The 23,307-nt window shown below is 38.7% G+C and overlaps 1 protein-coding gene across 11 annotated transcripts in view; it reads right to left on the reverse strand.

The window, feature by feature from the left end:
- The window catches only part of Arhgef9 (Cdc42 guanine nucleotide exchange factor 9), a 161,668-nt gene that overhangs the window by 92,552 nt on the left and 45,809 nt on the right, over window positions 1-23,307 (reverse strand). For 7 of the 11 annotated variants that reach the window (XM_028861411.2, XM_028861417.2, XM_028861415.2 and 4 more), the window contains exon 2: window positions 1,188-1,367. The exons of 3 other annotated variants lie outside the window; for them this stretch is intronic. In XM_028861411.2, the coding sequence (XP_028717244.1) occupies window positions 1,188-1,367 (180 nt within the window). Of the gene's footprint in view, window positions 1-1,187; window positions 1,368-1,467; window positions 4,851-23,307 lie in introns of those variants that run through there. One more of the 11 variants, XM_037198823.1, reaches the window with a different exon arrangement.

Here is a 23,307-nt window from a genome sequence, read left to right on the forward strand (position 1 = left end):
GAATAAAGACCTTCCATTATATGCATGTATGAAAGTCTCAAAGAATTTCTTTAAAAAATTATAAAAGAAAAACAGGACATTCTAAAAAGGAACTGACAGAAAGTGATAGGTTATAGCAAGGGTGGCCATAACCCTTTGCTACTTGTCTTCCCATAAAGAAATTTTCATTGTCTCTCATTCACTGTGATGTCCCCCTTGGCAAAAAAAAAAAAAAAAAAAAAAAAAAAAAAAAAAAAAAAAAAAAAAAAAAAAAAAAAAAAAAATTGCCAAGACCACTTTGCAGATAGGGAAAGCTGGCCCTTCCAATAGTCAAAGAACAAATTCAAACTAACAGCCTCAAGGAAAGCCAAGAGCTGGAACCTATGGTCAGTGATAATCCCCCACAGGAACCTGCTGAAAGCTGATCTGGTGGAAACAGAGGCCTCACAGAGCACCATTATTAATGTCCAGGTTCATTATGGTAAAGCATCAAACAATCAATCCAAAGCCTTCAAAATCTTTACAGGCTTCCTGTTCCCATGCATAGCATGTTTTGGATCCCAGCCATTTGACTTTGGTATAAGAAGTAAGACCTGCAATAAGTAAGCTTCTGTACCTAGAGAACAGGGAGTACATACGCTGACATTAACAGCTGAAGACTGTAACAGTACATAATGGTGTTCATACTTTCTTTCAAAGAAAAAGGAAAGAAGTATAGTTGATGTTAGGAGAAAGAGAAGAGAATAGAGGAAAACTGAAGAGTGGAAGAGATAAGAAGGATGTAGAAGAAGAAAGGATCAAAAAGGGGGATATAGAAAATAAGAAAGTAGATGGGAAAAGGAAGGCAAAAAAAATCACAACTACATAGAGATTGGGGGAAAAAGACTTCAAAACCATCCAAGTCAAATCTAGAAAGAAAAGGATCAAACATAGGAAGTGACTTATGAAAAGGTGAACAGCAAAGAATGCAACCAAAATAAACAAGAGATAAAAGAAAGGTCTAAAGATTAGAAAGGCAGAGATTTAAGAAAGGGGTACGAGTGAAGCAAAAGAAGGAGATGAAGAGACAGAGAGGGAGAAAGAGTAAAAGAAATAAAAAGACAAAAGAAAACCCACCAAGAGAGGAATGAGTAAAACAAGAGTGCGTGTAGGGAAAGCCAGGGTTAGGCAGCCAATGAGAGAAGAGCAGAGTGAAGGTTGACACTCACCCTCACAAAGCTGGCAGGAAACCATCCCTCCTCATCGTCGATCTGGCCCCACCACCAATCCTTGTTGGAAGCATCCAAGACTTTGATGACGTCGCCAGCTTTAAATGCCAACTCCCGGTTGGCCATGGTGACGTGATCCCATACTGCCTCAGCACTAACGATGGAATCTCCAGTGATCAGCTTAGGAGACAAAATGAGAATGTGTTCAGTCCATACATCTGACTAGTCTACTTAAGCATTCCCTCATCCCAAATGCTCTACTTTTAATGGAAAAGCTTACATGTTCCAGTGGTAAGATGTGGCAGTAAGGGGAAATGACACCAACATGCAAGCTGTATCAGACTACGAGACAAACAATGCTTTCATTTCTATATTAGCCAGTGCATGGAATAATCCAACATGTGAATATGAACAAAGCATCATGCTTTCATCTATTTTCATGAACTCCTCTTCCCAAAATGAAAACAAACAAATAAACAAAGCTCTCTTCTATCTCTCCTTGGTGCTTTAAAGCAGCCCTGGATCTGTAAAGTAGAAAGGCTAGTATCGATGATGGAAATGAAATGCAGGCGTATTTGTTTTCCATTCTTCATGTTCCTCTCCTTCTCCTCTCCTTCTTGAAACTGACCAACTGAGGATTGGTAGTACATTATTCAACTCTGCTATATGCCTTATGCCTTCCCAAGTCATAAGAGAGTATGGCATTCTTCAAATATGATAGACCCCAGTCCTATGGTTCCTTCCCTCATCCATGCTTGATTCCACTTAACTAGATCATGAGTATGGAAAAGTATGGCTTCCTATGATGTGCTGTGAATGATAAACTCAATCCTGGCTTAGGTGCATAAAAAATTTATTCAACTGGCCTGTATCATAACTAGGGAATCTGTGTTGGCTTCATTTGGTAGATTAAAAAATAAAACTGATAATGAAGAAATGAGGCCACAAACTAAAGATCCCTCAGTAAGGCAGAGGGTATGCATAGTCCTTGACTTTAACCTGGGTCACCAAATTTTGTAGAAATAGGACTGGGCTCTACACAACAGAAAGCAAACATTTATTTCATTACCACATGCACATGAACAAATAACACATATCGTCATGGTACCCATTTAAACACATAGATAAGGAAGGAGTAGGAGATAGACTGCCTCTCTCTAGCTACTGACCACTGTTATATATTCATTTTTACCAGGAACTCTTCCACCTTCTAACTACTTGTCTTCCCAGCATTTGTAGAGGCACATTTTAGAATTGGAGAACATATGGCCTGCCTAGCAAAAAGACTTAAACACTCTCTCCATACTGAATTACTGAATGTGTCATTTATAAATAAGTTTTTCCATGAGCCTATTTGAAGAAGAAATGTCTGCCTAAGGAAATCATAGTTCCATAAGACCAAAGATAAAACATTTCAAAGATAACAGAAACTTTCGTTTGTAGATTATTTATCTTGTCCAATAGACCTGTCATATAATACATTGTCCAGAGAATGGATGCTCAGTCCAGCCAAAAAATGAATATGCAGAACATCACGCACATATGAACACATGCATATGAATATACACTGTACTTTTGACTTGGTTAAAGGATATTAATCCCCTAGGCCCTATCTAAGACATAGTTCTTTGCTCAGGACTCTAACCTCTATGTTCTCCACAGAAAGCCAGGCACAGGAAAATCTCAGTTTGGAAATCTCCAGCAGACCTTCTATAATGTATTTCAAATACTTTGTGATTTTCTGTTCACAAATGGTTTTCTCACCTACCATATTGCACAATCTGTACTAAATAAGCTGTGTTTCACCATTGCCCATATTTTAAAGATGAGAAAACTGAGGTTCAGTGAATTAAACTTGTTTTTCAGCCAATAACAATGAATAAATTACAGAAACAGGCCTTTAGACCTCAGAACCATCAAACCATATTATTAATACAGGCTCACTTATACTGAACTTACAGAATGCTGTCATAAAAACAGATGGTCTTAAAGAACCCTGAGGAAGGAGATTTTAATCTCCTCTCTGACAAGATTCATTTTTTACGTTGATCTTGTTTTCTTCCAAAGAACAATAATCAATTTTTGCTAGTTCTGGTCTCAGTGGAGAAAGAATTGTTAGTCACTGGTTGTAATGGTTTGAATATGGTATGCCACACACAGGTTCATGTGTTTTAAAACTTGATCTCAGTTCCTGGTGCAGTCTTAAGGAGTTTATGGAGCCTTTAGGACATTAGACCTAGATGGAGGATGCAGGTCACTAGAGGCAGACCCTGAAAATTTAAACACACTTCTAATGACAGCCCAAGCTCTCCATGCTCCTGCTGCTATAGAAAGAGCCGACCCAGCCTCCATGCCTTCTTTGCTAAGAAAGACTATACCCTTAAAAAACATGAACCAAAATAAATTCCCCCCTACCTTGTTTCTGTCAAGTATTCTGTAAACGTGATGTGAAAAGTAGTCTTAGTAAAATCAACATTTATAGATAAGATAAGGACTAAAGATGGGTCCCAACTGAATGTTGCTAAATTAGTACAATAAGCCCAGGTAGACCAAGCCTAGAGGACCATGAGGGTTTATGGTTTGAACTATATTCCCAGATTCTGATCAAGTATCTACAGTTTGTTAGCTTTGAATATCAGCCCTCTGTTCAGGACACCATCTACGAAAACAAAATTCAAATGCAGATATAGCCTTTCCCTAGAGAATCTACTTTTAACTTATAAGCTATGCTATGTGGTTCTACACTCCTACTTTCTGCATGAGTTATCAAACACTGAGCCAAGAACTAGCTGTTGTGTATGCAGAAGTGTGAGGAATATAATGAATCCAGCAGGGCTTGAAACTATATGTGATTCCTATGCTCGTTTACCATAAATACCTGTCAGAGTAAAGAATGCTCTTCTCCTATCTTCTGGGTATTTTAATAAAAGTAAATTAAATTTGGGCTAAAAATTGGTTCTATGTATTCCTTTTCTATACAGAATTAAATTTTAATTTGCTACAAGGTTTTCATACATTTATGTACCTTACACATTCATTTTTAATCCAGCATGCATTCAATGACCTGCTGTGTGCACAGATCTGCTCACTGTGGTTAGTCATACTTAAAGATCAAAAAGCCTTTCAAACAACATGAAAACCTACCTTTGATTCTGGATTTTCTACTTTAGAAACTAATAGTGATGATATTAGGTGAAAATGGAAAAGTCAAAGGGACAAACCAAAACGGAGTTGTCGTCATGCAATAGGGATACTGGGAGTACAATTTTACAAAAGCCAAAAGCAATAGACTCCAACTATCCACCATTGAACTTCAGTTTCCTCATCTATGAAACAGGATAATATCTGCTTCAAAAGGTACGATTACAGAAAGGGCGGATTAACATGATGGATATACAATGCCTGGACAGTCTTGGATTTAATAGCCTAGAAGACTTCATGGGTAGGAGGTATTATGCATAGCTATTGGAATCCACAAAAGGTTTTATGGAGCACTGAAGTATAATTTAAAGGATAAGATAGTAACATATGCTGAGGGAAATAGCAGGGTATTTGAGGCTGAAGAATGAGGTTAAATAAACTTGAGTTATATGTGAAGAGGCTTGAATTTAATTTGAAGAAAATGGAGTCAAAGTTGATTTTGAGGAAAGGATATCAATCCTAAGTGAGGTTATTAAAAATAAGCAATACTAGGAAATAATGAAAACTTTGAAGGAAAAGAATTAATGACAAATATACTTTTGAATGTGTTAAATATGGAGGATAGTTAATTGAATATATAAATATGTTGGAATTTCAAGAGAGGTCAGAGGAAGAGAGAAACAGAAAGTTCTTGGAGTTAGAAGAAATTGTAGAAACCAAGAAATTTTGTCCCAGAGGATAGAATTATGAGGAAAAAGCCATAAACCTCAAAAATTAATAACAAAGGGAGATGGGGACTAGAAGAATAGCCAAAGAAACAAATCGAAATAAAGCTGGCAGCAGATCATTGTAAATAAAGCCAAGAAAAGTCATTTGGGAGTGGCTGTACCAGGAATTCCATCCCCTATTTTCCTTCTACTTTATGCCTCACTTCCCACGGAAAGTCCTAATTCCCAATTGCCTCCACTCTTCATCCTGAAATCCCAATATAAAGCTAGGAGATGGTGCTTAGTTACTCTAGCATGGAACACAAATATTTCTAGGCTATGGAATAGCACTCCTGTGATATCTAACAAATTAACTTCCAATTCCCAAGGCATGCTGGATGCAGCAACAAATACATATTGGTTCTTCTTTTGATTTACCAACAAGTGGGGCACATAGTGCTTTCAATATCTACACTAAAGATGCTCTTGAATATGAATAAAAGGATGAAGAGCGGCTTCTTATTTTAATCTAGTAGGTCTGAACTGGGGCTTGAGACCCTGCATTTAAAACAAGTCCTCATATGATCCTGACACTGTTAGTACAACCTAGTAGATTTCCCTCATCTAGGGACTGTTCTTTCATCTCCAGATGACTCACTCACCCCAGAAATCCCTATGCTACCACAGAGTTTGGCTTCCCTGCCTATCTATGAGGCTTTCATCAGTGGTTGGTGTATGTCTGAGGATATTTATGGTCATGTAAGATGTATGCCCAATGGCAGGTTGCAATGACAAAAGATAAAGTACCCTAGTATCAGAGCACTCAGTCAGTTTTCAAGAACTGTACCACTTGTTTTATTCTTTTTGTTCTTTCCCTTTAGTTGAACAACGTAACTCACCCCCCAAAGTAGATATTTAGTCATTAACCTGACTGGCTAGCAGAACATTAAAGTTTAATATCAAGAAGTAGAATACATTTAAAAAATGAACTACTGGGGCTGGAGAGGTGTCTTAGCAATTAAGAATACTCCTTGCTCTTCCAGAAAACCTGGGTTTGAGTCCCAGCCCACTAGGAGGTTCACAACCATCTGTAATGCCAGTTCCAGGGGGATCCAAAGAGTTCTAGTTACCTCCACAGGCACCGGGCACACACATGGTATACATACATACATGCAGGTAAAAGACCCATCACATAAAATAACTTTTTAAATTTAAACATGAACCACTATGTGTTGTAAAGAATAACAAATGTTCCAACTGTTGTTATGGTAACTGAGCAAGGTCTGCCTTCTAGAAATATACACAGTAAGAAAAGGAAGGCTATGAAGGGAGGCTGCTACCTCCCTATGAAGTTTCATCTGTCCTTTTCCCCTCAGATGGCCCCTTTTCTCAACGGCTAAGCACGAACAAGAGCCAAGTTCCATTTCCTGGTTCGCTTTAAGTTATATCGAAGACAAGCTGGGATTTTATGTTCTCTCAGAGTAGATAAGCTATCCTTTTAAAACAGCTTTGTAAATAGACACTGACTATTTAGCCAAAAGTGTTGAAGAACAACCGTCCCCATTTTCTGACAAGGTATAACCCAGGCTGCTACCACAACAGCTAAGAATCACCATGGTATATAAAAAGGGCTCCAAATGGCTACCGGAAAAATCTTGCCATTAACTCACTGAATAACTGTGTGTGTGTGTGTGTGTGTGTGTGTGTGTGTGTGTGTGTGTGTGTGTGTGTGTGTGTATACGCACATGGGTGGGGGTACCTGCAAATGCCAGAAGAGGCTGCTGAATCACCTGGACTGGAGTTACAGTATGAGCTTCTACCTGCTGACTTATTTGGACATAGGGTCTCTCAGTGAACGTGAAGCTCACAAATGGCTACATAGTAAACCTTGAGGACCTCCGGTCTCCACTGCCATAGGAATGAGATTAGTGTGGCACAGAGCCTGACCTTTAACACAGGTGCTAGCATCTGAACTCAGTTCCTCATATTTATATGGCAAGCACTTTACCAACTGCGTCATCTACCTAGCCCCTCTCTACTATTTTAATCAGTCAGATGGCACACTGAAACTAAACATGATCCCTCAATTCCCCCTCACTTTGGGCATTCTGCTGAGATTAATACATTAGTTCTTCAAGGGATAAAGGACAAAGGCTTAATTTTTGCAGTTTATTGCTTTTTACCATTTCTTTGGGTTTAATGGATGTTTTTTTATGGTCCATTGCTGAGGAAAATGAGAACCCATGCAGAGACTAGATGGCATTACATTAAACCATAGGCTTCTGCCTGCATTTTCCCAGAATGGCTAGGAAAACTGAGGAATGCGTTTTACACTTTAGCCTTTGGCTGCCCCATAAAAAAAAAATCAATAAATATTTTGGTTTTTGTTCTCTGCTTAGGTCCCCAGAGAAATCATTCTTTATCATGACAAGACCTCCCATATGCCTCCAGTTCCATCCTTCCAAATGCCTGTTGTCATCTCCAATGAAGTATAAAATGTGTCATATTCCTTTCCTTTCTAAGTTTTCCTACTTTACAAAATTCTACTGGACTTACTTCTTTCTTCCTTGTATCTCCCTCTCAGATATATCTTTGTTCACCTCCACTATCCCTTCTTAGACCTGGTCCTCATCACCTCAAGCTGCTTTCTAACTAGTTTTCCACCTTCCATATGCTTCCCTTTTCTTCCAGCTACTTTAAGAAGTAGCTTGATGTATTTTTCAATTTTTCTTGCTGATATCACTCTTTGCGCTCAATCAATCTCTTAAAACTCTGTGTAAGTTAGTCCCATCTCTGAATCCAATCCTTGCTTCTAACCGGGCAAGAACTTTCTTTTTTCTTTTACTTCATGTGGTGCTGAGGATTAAACCCGGGGTCTTACATATACTAAGCAAGGTGCCCTACCACTGAACTACAATATAAGCTGGGATTGCCAAATTGAATTTTACATGAAAATACAGTCTTACATTTGTGCCTACGATGCAGCCATACTCTACAGACAGACTGCTTCTTCCTATGTGATCTTGGGTTACCTGCTCTTTAATCTGTCTGCTGCTAACTCCAGCTACTATCTTCTCTCCCTCTGTCTCTTTTAGTAATTTCTACTTAGGAGAAGATGAAAATAACAACTAGGAGAAGTTAAAGTTATCAAGCAGAGTATAATTCTACAAATAACATCACTTGTGCCATGGCTATAGAACATCTGCTTACTCTACAATGAACAGTATTGTTGTTAACCTCTTTTTGAAATTTCTGTGACTAACATGAGTTCCAAAAATCAGACAAGCTTTCAAGTGGATCAGTAAGAGAGTCAGCATCTCCCTCGGGTTGTAAAGCACGGTATGTGGCCAAATAATCAGTTTATACAATATGTATCCAAGTAGCTTACAGGTTTGTTAAAGTTAGTTGGCTTCTTGATTTTTTCTTTTCAATTTTACACTGGATTTTGTTACAGATCAACATATTTATCTTGTGGTCATCCGAGAAAGAAAAAGAGATGACAGGCAAGAAAAGGCCACTTTGAATGTAGGAAAAAATGACAACTGTTGCTTTTCCTTCTCTCTAGGACATTAAGACCTGCTTGCTTCCAGCTTCAATCTGGTTGTTGCTAGAGGCAAGCCAGAGGAGATACAGCAGTGCCAAGTCACTTAGGTAACCTAAAACGACCTTAAAATCCACAGCCGGTTCTAAATTCTTTTTCTTGGGTTACTATGAAGAGTCCTCAGGGCTTCAGTTTTTTTTCCCAGTCTGTGATTTGAACTTCAGTCTTGGAGTTTCCTGGCTAGAGAGCCTATACGCTTCCAGAAGGGTAGGAGGAGGGGGCTAGAACTGCATGAAGAATTTGTCCTCTGTACCACCCACATACATAGCTCTATAATCATCAACACCACAGCCAGAGGGTGGGTGGGCAAGGCAAAGAGAAGGAGAAGTCATTTTTTTTTCTTCCATTTGACAGATGTCGTGTTAAAATCTTGCTGGGAAAAGAGATTTGTAGGTGGGGGAAGGAAAGGAGGAACAGCCAGGTTGGAACAGAAACTAATGGATCCAATGTCCAAATGTGACCATCTGGTTAAGGTGGCTAGAACAGGAACATCATTTATTCAACCCAGTAATGTTCCTACATCTAGAGAATAGAGAGGAGAAACATATGTCCATCGACTTAAATCACCTTCAAGTCTACTTGATATGATCTCCTAAGACCAAAGTTTAAAAAAAGTTCCTGACCTTGGTATTCAGTTTCAAAGAGACTGTGTCTCCTGCTCAAAGAGGAAACGGCATTTAATAGTCCATCAGAAAGTAAAAGATGCTTTCCAGTAGTTCCTTGATTTCCCTCTGCCTATTGACTTGGGAGAGAAAAAAGAAACTCCAAACTGGGCCAAACACCTAGTCCTTGTCAACAGTCTTTCATGACCAGTAGTAGGCCATGTTTCTCCTGTCAAAAGTCTAGTAGTCTTCGGTTTCCAGCAAGTATTCAGTAAATGGTGGATGACAGAGAGGCTGACGCATTTCAGTGAGCAACGACTGGGTCAGGCCTCAGGCTTCCTCTCAAATCTTGTTAAATATTTAGATGGATACATTATCAAAAACTAGACTTGAACAGAATATAAGAGAAATAATATAAGAAGCAAAATCAAGCCTCCTCCCAGGGCCCTAGAGAGAGAGCACCAGGTCTAGGTCTGCAAAAAAAGTGGTTGTGCTTAAATAAAAGTACTTCAAGTAGGTCAGTCAAGCTTATGTAAGGCAGCATCTGCCTGTCTGGACTAGGTAAAGGATGTCAGGGTAGAGAAGGGATGGAATCCAGGGCCACTGATTAAGGGACAAAGCATCTAATAAGGTTCTAGGGCTCCAAGTTGCTCTTTTTTACTTTGTCTGAGGTTCAAGAGCCTGAAAATTAGTGAGTCCACATACAAGTGATTATAATAGGAAACTCAAGAGCTATCAGAACTAATTCAGCCCTCTATTTTACGGGTAAGAAAATGAAGGCTCCCACAAGAAAAGGTTTCTACAGGGTCAATCCAGTGAACAGCAGAGCTAACATGAGAAACTAAGCCTGAATCTTTCAGAAGAACGGCTGGCATTTGTTTTTGAACTATATGTCTCTGTTGTCAAAAACTAGAGTTAAGTGCTTTAACTGTATGTGATTAATCATAGACCACGGTGTTTCATTATAATTTTACCATCTATATGTGTCCCATACCATTATATTGTAAACCTCAAATATACACGATAAAATTTATTTTTAAAAAAAGAATGGAAAGAGAAATAAGAGACTTTAGGGGAAGAGGGAGGAAGGGAGGAAGGGAGACAGAGAGAGAGAGAGAGGGAGAGAGAGAGAGAGAGAGCTGCAGGAGACAGTGGTGTACTCCTTTAGTCCTAGCACTCAGGAGGCAGAGGCAGGTGGATCTCTGTGAGTTCAAGGCCAGCCTAATCCACAGAGTGAGATCCAGGACAGGCTCCAGAGCTACACAGAGAAATCTTGTCTCAAAAAATCAAGAGAGAGTTGTAAAACACATGAGACATGAAAACAAAAGCAGGGTCATTGGTGGGCAGTGGGGAACCATAAAGAGAGGTGCTGGGAGCCTGAGAAGAGAGTGAGGGACGGAACAAATAAGAACAATTATTATGAAAATGTATAATTAAAAGACACATTTTCAAAAATTTAAATACAAGAGCATACTAAACCCAATAACCGAACACTACTTGGTATAGTATATACTTCATAAAAATCTCAAAAACCAATGAGATTAAGCAATTAATATATCAAGGATTTCTAGACTGCATTCACTGGCACAGCCTCCCACCCTACTCTGGTCACCCCTCAGCTGCTTTCCAGGGACCCTGATCTTATCCTGGCCTCTCTCCCTCTCCTTGGGACTCATCAGACCATAGGGCTTTCCTGCCAGAGACGCTCTGGAAAACCATCTGAGCTCCCACGCATAGCCCTCCCCACTCTGGTCACTGTGACTGTTTTCCAGGGATCATGATAGCCTACCAGCCCCTGCCCCTCTCTTTGGAATTGGCCAGATCATTGACTGACTGCTCCCTCCCAGAGAACCTTTAGTCTACCCAATAGCATAGAGGCAGGGCTAACCTACCTGTACTCCCTGGCACAGCCTCCTAGTTGCCTACCTTCTGCTTCCCAGAAATCATAACCTCCTTCTAGCTCTCCCTCTCTTTGGGACTGGCCAAATCATAGACCTGACACTACCCAGGGCTCTCTAGCCCTCCCACATGGTCTAGAGACACACATAAACTGTATGTGCTCCTCAGCACAAGCATCACATTCCAGTCAACCCATGGCAGTAGGTGTGTGTGGGGGGGCAACAGATCCATCCTCCAGGCACAGGCTGAATGGCACATCTTGTTCTACAACACAGCCTAGTCGGTCTACCTGATCCTACACTGCCTACACTAATTTATATTCTTAGATTACTCTGGGACTCACAATAAGGGCCCCAGCTCAGACTAGTGAGCCTCTCCTGTTTGCTTCACAACTTCCAGGTTTGTGTCTAGTGGTACATCCTATTGACCAGCATAGCCTGCTGTGTCCACATGAGACCCACAATCAACAAAAGAAGCACATATGTCCAGGTCTCATCACAAAAACAATATGAAATATCAAGACAGCATGTTGTTCCCCCAAAATTCACTAGTCCTATAGAAATGTTCTGCAATAAGAATTAGATGAACCACGGGACACAGAACTTAAAAGGACAGTCATAATATTGATCAAAGAATTCAGGAGTTTAAAGAAGACACAAATCAAAGGCTGAATAAACTTAAAAAGAATGAATTCAAAGAGAATGCTTAATTGATCCCCAAGAAAACACAAATATAAGTCTGAATGAAATGGCTAAGACAATCCAGGATTGAAAACCAAATTCAATAAAGAGAGAAATGTTGAAGAGAAATTGAAGTTGAAATTAAGCTGGGATTGAAAGGCTCAGTAACAAAATTTGAAAACTCAGGGGAAAGTACTGCCAGTAGAATGGATCAAGTAAGAAATAAGGATAGAGGAATTAGACCATGAAGCAAAGAATACATAAAGTTAAACACAGATACACACATACATGGGGGTGGGGGTGGGGTGGCGGGGGAGGGGAGAAAGGACTGTGCAGGAAATGTGAGACACCATGAAGAGAAAAAAACCTTTCCATTATAGGCACAGATGTAGGAGAAGAATCCCAGGTTAATAGCAAAGACCAAACAGTCAACAATACTATAGAAGCAAGCTTCCCCAAACTAAGCAAAGACATACCCATACACCTACAAGAAGCACACAGAACCCTAAATACACAAGACTAGAAAAGGAACTCCTTACAGCATATCACAGTTCAAACACGAAATAAACAGAACAAAGAAACAGTATTGAAAGCAGCAAAAGAGAAAAACAAAAACAAAACCACAAGACTGTATATATAAAGGGAAACTCATCAGAATAACAAGTGACTTCTCAGTGGAAAACTTTGAAAGCCAGAAGCCTGGAGCAATGCACTCTGTTGTGGAACATTATTTTAACTATGTAAAGATGAATTATATTTGTTTATGCTACAGAATATTACTTTAACTGTGTGAAGGTGTGTTACATTGTTTGTGCTACATTTGTTTAACGATGTAAGGATGTGTTACATTTGTCTGTGCTACATTTGCTTAATTATGTAAAGGTGTGTTGCATTTGTTTCGTCTTGTCTGCCTAAGGCACCTGATTGGTCTAATAAAAAGCTGAATAACCTTTAGCTAGGCAGGAGAGGGACAGTCAGGGCTGATGGGCAGAGAGAATAAATAGGAGGAGGAATCTAGGCTCAAGGAAGTAGAGAGAAGAGAGAACAGGGAGAAAGAGAGGGAGACATCCAGGGCCAGCCAGCCTGGCAGCTGCCAGTCAGTCAGACACCAAGTAGGACATGCAGAATGAAAGACAGGTAAAAAGCCCTAAGGCAAAACATAGATGAAGAGAAACCGGTTAAGTTATAAGAGCTAGCGGGACAAGCATAAGATAAGACCGAGCATTCATAACTAAAAAAGAAGTCTCTGTCATGATTTGGGGGCTGGCTGGTGGCCCAAAAGAAAAAGCCTGCTATAGCACTCCGAGTTCCAAGAGAGCACAGATGCCCAGAAAAACTATCTACCATAGATGAAGAAGAAAGAAAATGATACAACAGGCTAAAAGAATTCATATCCCCCCAAAAAATAAATCCAGCCCAACAGACCACTGAAACTAAAACTTTAGACTGAAGAGAGGAATAAGAATACAGAAGACACTCAAGAAAAAAATGAGCATATAGTGTACTGATACAAAGTATGATTAAGAATACAAACAGAAAAAAATGAAAAGAAAAATAGAATTACTACATACAACACAAACCTTTCATTAATAGATTTAAATATTGTTGGCCTCAACTTTCTAATCAAAAGAAATTGGGAAATAAGATTAAGAAACAAGACCCATTTTCTGTTGTCTACAACAAACTCAGCTTTGACTCCCCATGGGAGACCTTGATTTGGGGGATGTGGGGATGGGGGATGGCTTGGGAGAGAGGAAGGGATCTGTGGGTGTTATGTAGAGTGAGTAGAAAATTTCTTAATAAAGAAAATGAAGACGAAAAAAAAGAAACTCAGCTTTATGGGAAAAAAGTACTCCAAACAAATGTGACCATGAAGCAAGCAGGTGTTGCTGTCTTAATATCTGATAATATAGATTTCAAAGTAAAACTAATGAGAACAGAACTTTTAAAAACTCATCACTTCATTCTAATCAAGGAAACAAGCAACCAAAAAACATTGTAACACCAAATATATATGTACCAAACTGTGGTGCATGCAATTTCAGAAAAAGTATATTACTGGAACAAAGACACAAATTATCATCAACTCCCCAATACTAGGAGGTTTTAAAACCCAACTCTCTCCAACAGACATTTCATCTGGACAAAACCTAAAAAGGAATAACAATTAAATAACATCATATATCAAATGGACTTAATGTATCTACAGATTATTGCACCAAAACATTCTAACCAGCAGCCAATGGAAACTTCTCTAAAATGGATTATATTCTGGGACACAAAACAAACCATAACAAATTCAGAAAGTTCAAATATTCTGTATATTTTATCTGACTATAATAAAATAAAACCTTGAATCCACAGCAAATAAATCTGTAGTGAATACATAAACTCATGGAAATTAAACAACTCATTATTTAATGAATAGGTCAAAGGAGAAATTAAGAAATAAATTTAAAACAAAAATCTTGGCACTAAATGAAAATGAAAACATAATACAACAAAACCTTTGGGTCACACTGAAAGTAGTCCTACAATGGAAATTTATACTTCTAAGCACCTACACTAAAAAATCAGAAAGAGTGCATGGTGGTGCACGCCTTTAATCCCAGCACTAGGGAGGCAGAGGCAGGAGGATCTCTATGAGTTCAAGGCCAGCCTGGGCTACAGAGTGAGTTCCAAGACAGCCAGGATTCTGTTACACAGAGAAAACCTGTCTCAAAAAAATAAAAAACAACAAAAACAAAAGCAGAAAGAGAACAAATACATGACTTAATGATGCGACGCAAATATTTGGAAAAAGGGAAAATGAACGAACCCCAACCCACTCAATTGCAGTAAATAAAATCATCAGAGCAGGAATTAATGAAACAAAAACAAAGGAAATACTAAAAGGAATCAATGAATCTAAGAGCTTGTTCTTTAAGAGGATAAACAAGAATGACAGATCCTTGGCTCAACTAAACAGAAAAGAGGAAGAGCTAAACTAAACCAACAGAATCAAAAATGAACAGGGAAATTCTAAAACAAGCACCAAGTACATTCAGAAAATCACAAGGTAATATTGTAAAAATCTGTACTCCATTAAGAAGGAAAACCTAAAAGAAATGGAAAAATAGATTCATATAAATCACCAAAGTTAAACCAAACAGAGATCATCAAATTCAACAGATCCATAACAAATGAGGAAGTAAAACACTAATAAAAAAGGCTTCTGACAAAAATAGGCCAAGCCCAGATGGAGTCACAGCAAAATTGTACCAGACTTTCAAACATAATCTGCAACCAATAGTTCTTAAATTATTCAAAACAATAAAAACTGAGGAGCATTCCCAAACTCCATCTTTATAGGCAGTATAACTCTAATACCAAAACCAGGTGAACACACACACACACACACACACACACACACACACACACCAAACAAACAAACAACCCTATAAGCCAATATGCCTTAATAATGCCTTAATAAAACACTTGCAAATCAAATACAGACTTATATTTTAAAAAGGTAATCCACAATGAACAAGTTGGCTTTATCCTAGAGATGCAGAGATGGGTCAACATATTAATCATGCAAATGTACTTAAAAACAAAGCCACATTATCATCATAATAGAAGCAGAAATTTTTTTTGACAAAATCCAGTGTGTTAAACATCCTAGAGAATGAAGGAATAGAAGGAACATAACTCAAGAAAATAAAATCTACATATAACAAACTCACAGCCATTACAACCCTAAAAAGAGTAAAACTTAAGGTAATCCCATTAAGTCAGGAATGACATAGGCCTATCCACAATCCCCACTCCTTCTAATATAGTGCTCAAAGCATTTGCTGAAACAATACGGCAAGAGAAGAACATTAAAATGTATAAAAAGTCAAATTATCCACATTTGCAGATGACATAAAAATATAGATAAGAGATCCCAAAAATTCTACCAGAAAATTTCTGAAAATGAAAATTTCAGCAACATGGCAATATGAAAATATTGTTACAAAAATCACTGGCCTTTTTATATACCATTAATAAATGTAAGAAAGAAATGGATATATTGCCATTCACAGTAGTCGTGTGTGTGTGTGTGTGTGTGTGTGTGTGTGTGTGTGTGTGTGTGTGTGTGTGTGTATGTCTTTACCTGGTTTGGGTATTAGAATTATGTTGCCTATATAGATGTAGTCTGGGAGTGCTCCACAGTTTCTATTGTTTTTTTTTTTTTTTTTTTTTTTTTTTTTTTTTGGTTTTTCGAGACAGGGTTTCTCTGTGTAGCTTTGCGCCATTCCTGGGACTCACTTGGTAGCCCAGGCTGGCCTCGAACTCACAGAGATCCACCTGGCTCTGCCTCCCGAGTGCTGGGATTAAAGGCGTGCGCCACCACCGCCCGGCCCAGTTTCTATTGTTTTGAATAAATTATCTTGGGATAAACATAACCCAGGAGGTGAAAGATCTCTACAATTTAAACTTTAAATCCCCAAAGAAAAAGACTGGACAAAATACTAGAAAATGAAAAAATCTTCTTGTGCTCTGGGATGGCATAATTATTATGGTGAAAATGATCATTCTACCAAAAACAATTTACAGATTCAATGCAATTTCCATCAAAATGTTCAACATTCTTTATAGAAAAAAAAACTGCTGAAGTTTGTATGGAATCACAAAGGAGCCAAGATAACCATGGCAGACATAAGCAAAAGGAACAATGTTGGAAGGATTAGCATTCTAGATTTTAAGAAATATTACAGAACTATAGTAATAAAAATCATACGTTACTTGAACAAAAACAGAAAAATAGACAAATGGAACAAGATAGAAGACTCAAAAATGAGGCCATGTAGCTAGAGTCATCTGAGATTAGACAAGGGTATCAAAGCCATACACTGCAGAAAATACAGCATTTTCCACAGATAATGATGGAGAAAACTATGAGTCTATGAGAAAAAGAATAAAATTAGAACTGTATTTATCACCCAGCACAAAAGCTAATTCTAAATGGATCAAGGGCCCAATATAAAACCTGAAACACTGAAACTGCTTTAAAAACATAGCCAATACCCTACATGACATAATTATAGGAAAGGATTTTCTGAAAAGGACTCCATTTGCCCAGGGATTTAGGCAAACAATTTTAAAATGAGACCTCATAAAATTACAAAACTTTTGTACAGCTGAGGAAACAATCAATTGAGTGAAGGGAAAGCCCACAAAGTGGGAAAAAATCTTTGCCAATTATATGTCTGACAGAGGATTCATATCCAGAATGCATAGGGAACTCAAACAAAGAGTCAAAAACTAACAGCCCATTCAAAAAATGGTTCTGGGACCTGATCTGAGAGTTCTCAAAAGAAGAAAAATTTGCTAAGAAATATCAAAAAAAAGTGTTTATCGTCCTTAGAAACTACAGAAATGCAAATTATAACAATTTTGAGGTGGTTGAGATCAAGAAACAATTGACAACAAATGCTGGAGAGGATGTGAGGAAAATGTTGGTCAGATTGCAAACTGGTGCAAGCACTCAGGAAATCAGAATACTCAAAAGGCTGAAAATAGGTCTAATCATATGATCCAGCTATACAACTTCTTGATATATGACTGAAGGAATTGATATCTGACTCCACAGATACTTGCTCAGCAATGTTCATTGCCCCCTATTCACAATATTTAAGAAATGGAAACAACCTACATGTCCATCAACTGAAGGATGGATAATGAAAAGGTGATACATACATATTATGGAATACTATTTAGCTGTAAAGAAAAATGAAATTGTAAGTGAATGGATGGAACCAGAAAATATTATATTCAGTGAGGTAACCATATCCAGAAAGAGAAACATGTTTCTCTCATGCTCATGGTTCCTAGCTCCAAAACTTCAGATTTGAGTGTATAAATTAATCACAAATTCAGAAAAGTAAAGGGAAACCATGGGAGTGGAACATTAAAAGAATACAAGTGATTTGAAGGGGAATGGAGAGATTGGGGGTTACTTTAATTAGAGAAGGAGGTGAAAGATAAATACAAAAAGAAGAGGAAGGAGGATAAAAATAACAGTAAGGTTGTCTCAAGGAATTATCTATTTACTTAAATAATATATAATACATATAAGTCTGTATATTCATATACATAGTTTAAATATTTTTTTTTCATCTGGGTGGATAATGCAAGACCCACAGACTATTTAAAAGCAAATCCAACACCAAGCCTAAGTAGCTCCCTTTTGATGTGTTGGTCAGGGCTGTCCAAGGCACTCCCACTATAGGTTATTGCTGTTGCCATTTGTTGCCTCACAGAGGTTGAAGGTAAGTCCCTATTGCTGAAGATACCCTGCACTTCAGACACAGGACCCACAGGACCCTGAGCTGGAACTTACCCAAAAGCCTTCCTGATGAGGACTAGCTTTCGTAGTACAAGAAGATGCCATGCAAGGTACCAAAGGAGGGAAGCAACAAGCAATCCTACCCAGGCATGACACCCATGAGTCACAACCACCACCAGCAAGACAGGATAACTCTACAGGTGCGATAGTGTCCCAAATACCTTGGCAGTAAGCAACAGCTCTCTAATTGGACTTAAGACCTGTTCAACAAGAGAGAAATTATGCCTGGTACTAGAAACCTAGCCAACTACTTGAGGATAGTGAGGTCATGAATCTGGGAGGAGAATATACAACTATCACTTTATTAAACCAGCATAATTCCTTATTACATTTTAAATATTTATCCTTTTACCCACAGATAAGTATAAGTCTCACCTATCAACAAGAAAACATCCCTTTCCAACGGACCGCGACTGTTACAGAAAATCACAAGTGATCAAAATACAAAGAACAGGTGCCCCAGCCGGGCGGTGGTGGCGCACGCCTTTAATCCCAGCACTCGGGAGGCAGAGCCAGGCGGATCTCTGTGAGTTCGAGGCCAGCCTGGGCTACCAAGTGAGTTCCAGGAAAGGCGCAAAGCTACACAGAGAAACCCTGTCTCGAAAAACCAAAAAAAAAAAAAAAAAAAAAAAAAAGAACAGGTGCCCCATGCTACTCGGCCTTAACTGATAGCGCTATAACACAACTGCACCAAAGGCTCAAGAGATCACAGCAGAAGAGGGGGCAGAAAGAGTATAAGAACCAAAGAAACTGGAAGTTTGCTGTGAGATTGCATCTTCTAGACATGTCAGAGAAGCTACACCAATGAATCTCATCAACATGGCTGCCTAAACAAGACCTCAACAAGGACGCCATCAGTAGATAAGCCAACATGAAAGGAAAAAATATCATGGGGCCCCAACTCTAGACAAAGAACTATAAGCAACTAAGGAATGTTGAGAGTGAAAGAAAGAGTCTTCCAAGGAGAGAGTCCCCAAATTGGTTATCATATACATAGAAGTAACATTGTATGGACTGAGCCATTTGTATTTATATGTATTAGGAATACTCACATGCAAACACACACACACACACACACACACACACACACACACACACCAAGAATTAAAGAAAAAGAGGCCATGCTTTGAGAGAGAGCAAGGGGGTACATGGAGGGGTTGGAGAAAAGAAAATGCTGAAGGAAATAATGTCATTAAATTTTAATTTCAAAAAATAAAAATTATTTTAAAAAACAGAAATTTTAAAAGAAGTACCATGGGGGTGTGTAAATAGCTCTGGAGATGGGACTAACAGGATACAGGTGATATGAAAGGGGAAATGAGGAAATGTGGGTGCTATAATTAGGGCAAGATAATGCAAGACAATAGAGAAGGAGGAAGTAAAAATATACTGAGGAGTTTTGAAACCACCATAGGGAATATTATTTTATGTTTACCTAAAATTACATATAATATATATAAACACACACACACAAAAAAAAAACCAACACACACATTTAAAATAAGGTTATGCTACTGGGGATGATAATGCATCCACTTAGAACCAATGACTAACTAACAAAACTCCCAGTATCAGGTATAAGAAACTTCAACCTCGTTTTGAGTTGTTGGTCAGAGAAGTCCAAGTGATTCCCAAAACAATAGCGGCTACTGCTGTTTATCTTGATGCTTTCCAAAATTTGAAGGTTAGTCCCTATTACTGAAGACACTATACACTTTGGACACAAGACACTGGATCTGAGCTGAAAGCCTATTGAAAGTAATCAATAGTCCTACCTGTAACTGTAACACCTATGAACCACAAACTTGACCAGCAAGGAAAATGTCCTTAAAGGTGTGGTGATAGTGTTTCCCAATATATCGTGCACCCTAATAAACTCATCTGGGGTCAGAGAACAGAACAGCCACTAGATATACATAGAGGTCAGAAAATGGTGGCACACACACCTTTAATCCTAGCATTCTGGGGCAGAGATTCATCCAGATCTCTGTGAGTTCAAAGCCACACTGGAAAGAGATAGGCATGGTGACACATGCCTTTAATCCCAGGAAGTGATGGCAGGAAGCAGAAAGGTATATAAGGCGTGAGGGCCAGGAACTAGAGGTCTTGTTAAGCTTTTAGGCTTTTAGCAGCAATTCAGCTGAGATCCATTCAGATGAGGACACAGAGGCTTCCAATTTGAGGAAACAAGATCAGCTGAGGAATTGGCGAGGTGAGGTTGAATGTGGCCTGTTCTGTTTCTCTGATCTGGCTCCTGGGTTTGTTTTAATAAGACATTTTAAGATTCATGCTACATAAAGATATAATAGTGGCATTTACATCTTGTGGATAACCAAATGCTTTCTAATTGGACATAAGGCCCTTTTAACAGGAAGAAAATCATGCCTGTTATTGAAAACCTAGCCAACTACTCAGGGTTAGTGAGATCATGTATCTTAGAGGAGAACCTACTACTGCCATTTTACTAATATAATTATAATTATATAACTATTACATTATAGACAACTAGTCAAATGCAGAAAACAACTGGCTTGGGGTGATCAGCTCCAACTGATACATCTGCAACTGATACATCCCCTATGCATAAGGCTCAGGGAACATGAAGGAAAGAATAGAAAGATTGTAAGAGCCAGAGTACCAAGAAGTCTGCTGCAAGACTGTGCCATTTAGATTTTTACGACCTAAACAATGACAACACCAGTAGACATGCCAATGTATATGGAGGAAATGTCATAGGGCCATCCCTAGATGAAGAGCTATAGGCAATTAACAACTGCTGAGAGAGGAATGAGTACCCTAAATGGTTATCCAATACCAACTGCTGAGCACTAAAAACACATACATAACAAACAACACTAAATGGATTCAGCAGGTTGAATTTACATATTTATTTGCATATGTATATGTAACAATAATAGTTAAAATTAAGAGGTAATGAATTTGAGAGGGAGCATGAGGGGGGACATGGAAAGGACTGGAAGGATGAGAGGGATGAGGAAATGATTTAACTATAAGATAAATATAATTTAAATACAAACATTTTTATTGTCTAATATTTTTCCATAAGATTCACTTAGGAGATCATCCCTTTAGAGATTTCTGGTATTATTTTCTTCACACATTATGCCCTCATTACTACAGCCACTCCTTGCTTTGTCCTCTTCTCCGGCTCCCAAATGGATCTGACCCTTCTATGAATTATGGGGTATGGATAGCTCAGAATGAAGACTGAATACAGACACTCCAGAATCTTCCTCAGAACCAGAAATGTTGGATTAGAAACTTCTAACTCAAATTAAATCTGAAATTGCAACTGCTAGTTGAAAAACAAATGGAATAAGAAGAATAGGCTATGTATAAGTCTGACCTAATTACTTATTTACTGTATAAATTTGGGCAATCCCACCAACTGAATTAGGTTATGTGATGGTTAGTATTGATTATCAACCTGACAAGACCTGGAATTATCTAGACAAGTCTCCAGGTACACCTGTAAGGGGTTGTTTAGATTTAGATAGCCTCTAGGCATGTCTTGGGGGAGTGTCTTGATTAGGTTAATTAAGGTGAGAAGACCTTCCCTAAATGTGGGTAAGACTTTTTCCAAGAACTGGTGTCCTAGTCTACATAAAAAGGAGAAAGCTAGATTAACACATTCGTTTTTCTCTGCTTCCTGATTATGCATGAGATGTGATCAGTTGCTTTAAGCACCTGTCACCTGGACTTCCCCACCATGAGGGAACTTTGAGCACAAATAAACACTTTCTCCCTTAAGTTGCCTTTAGCAGGTGTGGTGGTCTGAATGAGAATGGCCCCCATAGGCTCATGTATTTGAATGCTTGATCCACAGTTGGTGGGCTGCTTAGGAAGGATTAGGAGATGTAGCATTCTTTGTGGGAGGTGTATCTCTGGGGATAAGCTTTGAGGTTTCAAAAATCCACACCAAGCCCGGTCTCACCTCTCTGCCTCCTGATGTAAAGTCTCAGCTACTGCTCCACTATCATGCCTGCCTGCCACCATGCTTCCCCTATGATGAAAATGAACTAACCTGAAACTGTAAACAAGACCCCAATTAAATGCTTTTATAAGTTTCCTTGATCATGGTGTCTTTTCACAGCAATAGAACAGTAACTAAGACAGCAGGGAATTTTATCACATCAATACAAAAGCAACTAAGACAATTTGCTTTAATGAAAGATGAGGTTACCTTTGAGTTAGTCTGATATCTTAATATTTTAAGCAAGTTTTGAGAGGTGGGAGCAGGAGATGGGAGCAAGTAAAATTGAGAGGTATGGGGAAGTCAAGATAAGTTCCTGATTACCCCTAAAGTGACTGTAACCATAACCTGCATGAAACCTTAACATTTCAAACAGTACAGACCCATTTTTGATGTTTCAAATAACACTTTTCATATCCTTCGTCAAAATGTGTTCTTATAAACTAAATCCCATGAGATGGTACACTTAAGCCTGTGTTATAGAATAGAAAACTGAAGCTCAGTTAAATTTTGTTCACAATGTCTGGGACTGAGAGGGAACCTAAACTATATATCCTAGCTCCTGACCTCCCCTTTCAAAAAAGTAGATAAAACAAAGTAGATGGCCAGAAGCATAAACTCTTAGAAAAATTGTCTCTCCTGGGGCCAAACCTGACACCCTAGGGTGCTTCCTCCAGCAGAAGACAAGTACAGGCAGACTAGGCTTGCTTTTCTCAGTTTTAGGGGAAGATGGAGTCCCTGACGCCTCCCTTCAGTCACTACACTGACCCCCTGATGAACCTCAGCAATTTGATCATGTCATTGTTGAAACCTGCTGTCTTTCCTAGCAGTCTGACTTGGCATCAGAAAGCTGTGTGAGTGGAAGCAAAACCAGCATGACTAAAACCACCCTGACCCTGTCAAGGCATATTGCCTGGCTTCCCATGGTTTCCTTTGTGAACTCTTCTTTATATGCCCACTTAAACCAGCTCAGGGAGAGAAGAGATGCAGATTTGGGGGTGGAGATCAAGTACATCTACAAAACATTTTGGATCTTAGAGCCTTCACATCATCTGAGGGTGATTGCAGTGCTTTTTACAAGTTGACTGAATGAGACCCAGACAAGAAAGTGGAAACAAACTGA

Source organism: Peromyscus leucopus, chromosome X, assembly GCF_004664715.2.
Source record: "Peromyscus leucopus breed LL Stock chromosome X, UCI_PerLeu_2.1, whole genome shotgun sequence".
NCBI lineage: Eukaryota > Metazoa > Chordata > Mammalia > Rodentia > Cricetidae > Peromyscus > Peromyscus leucopus.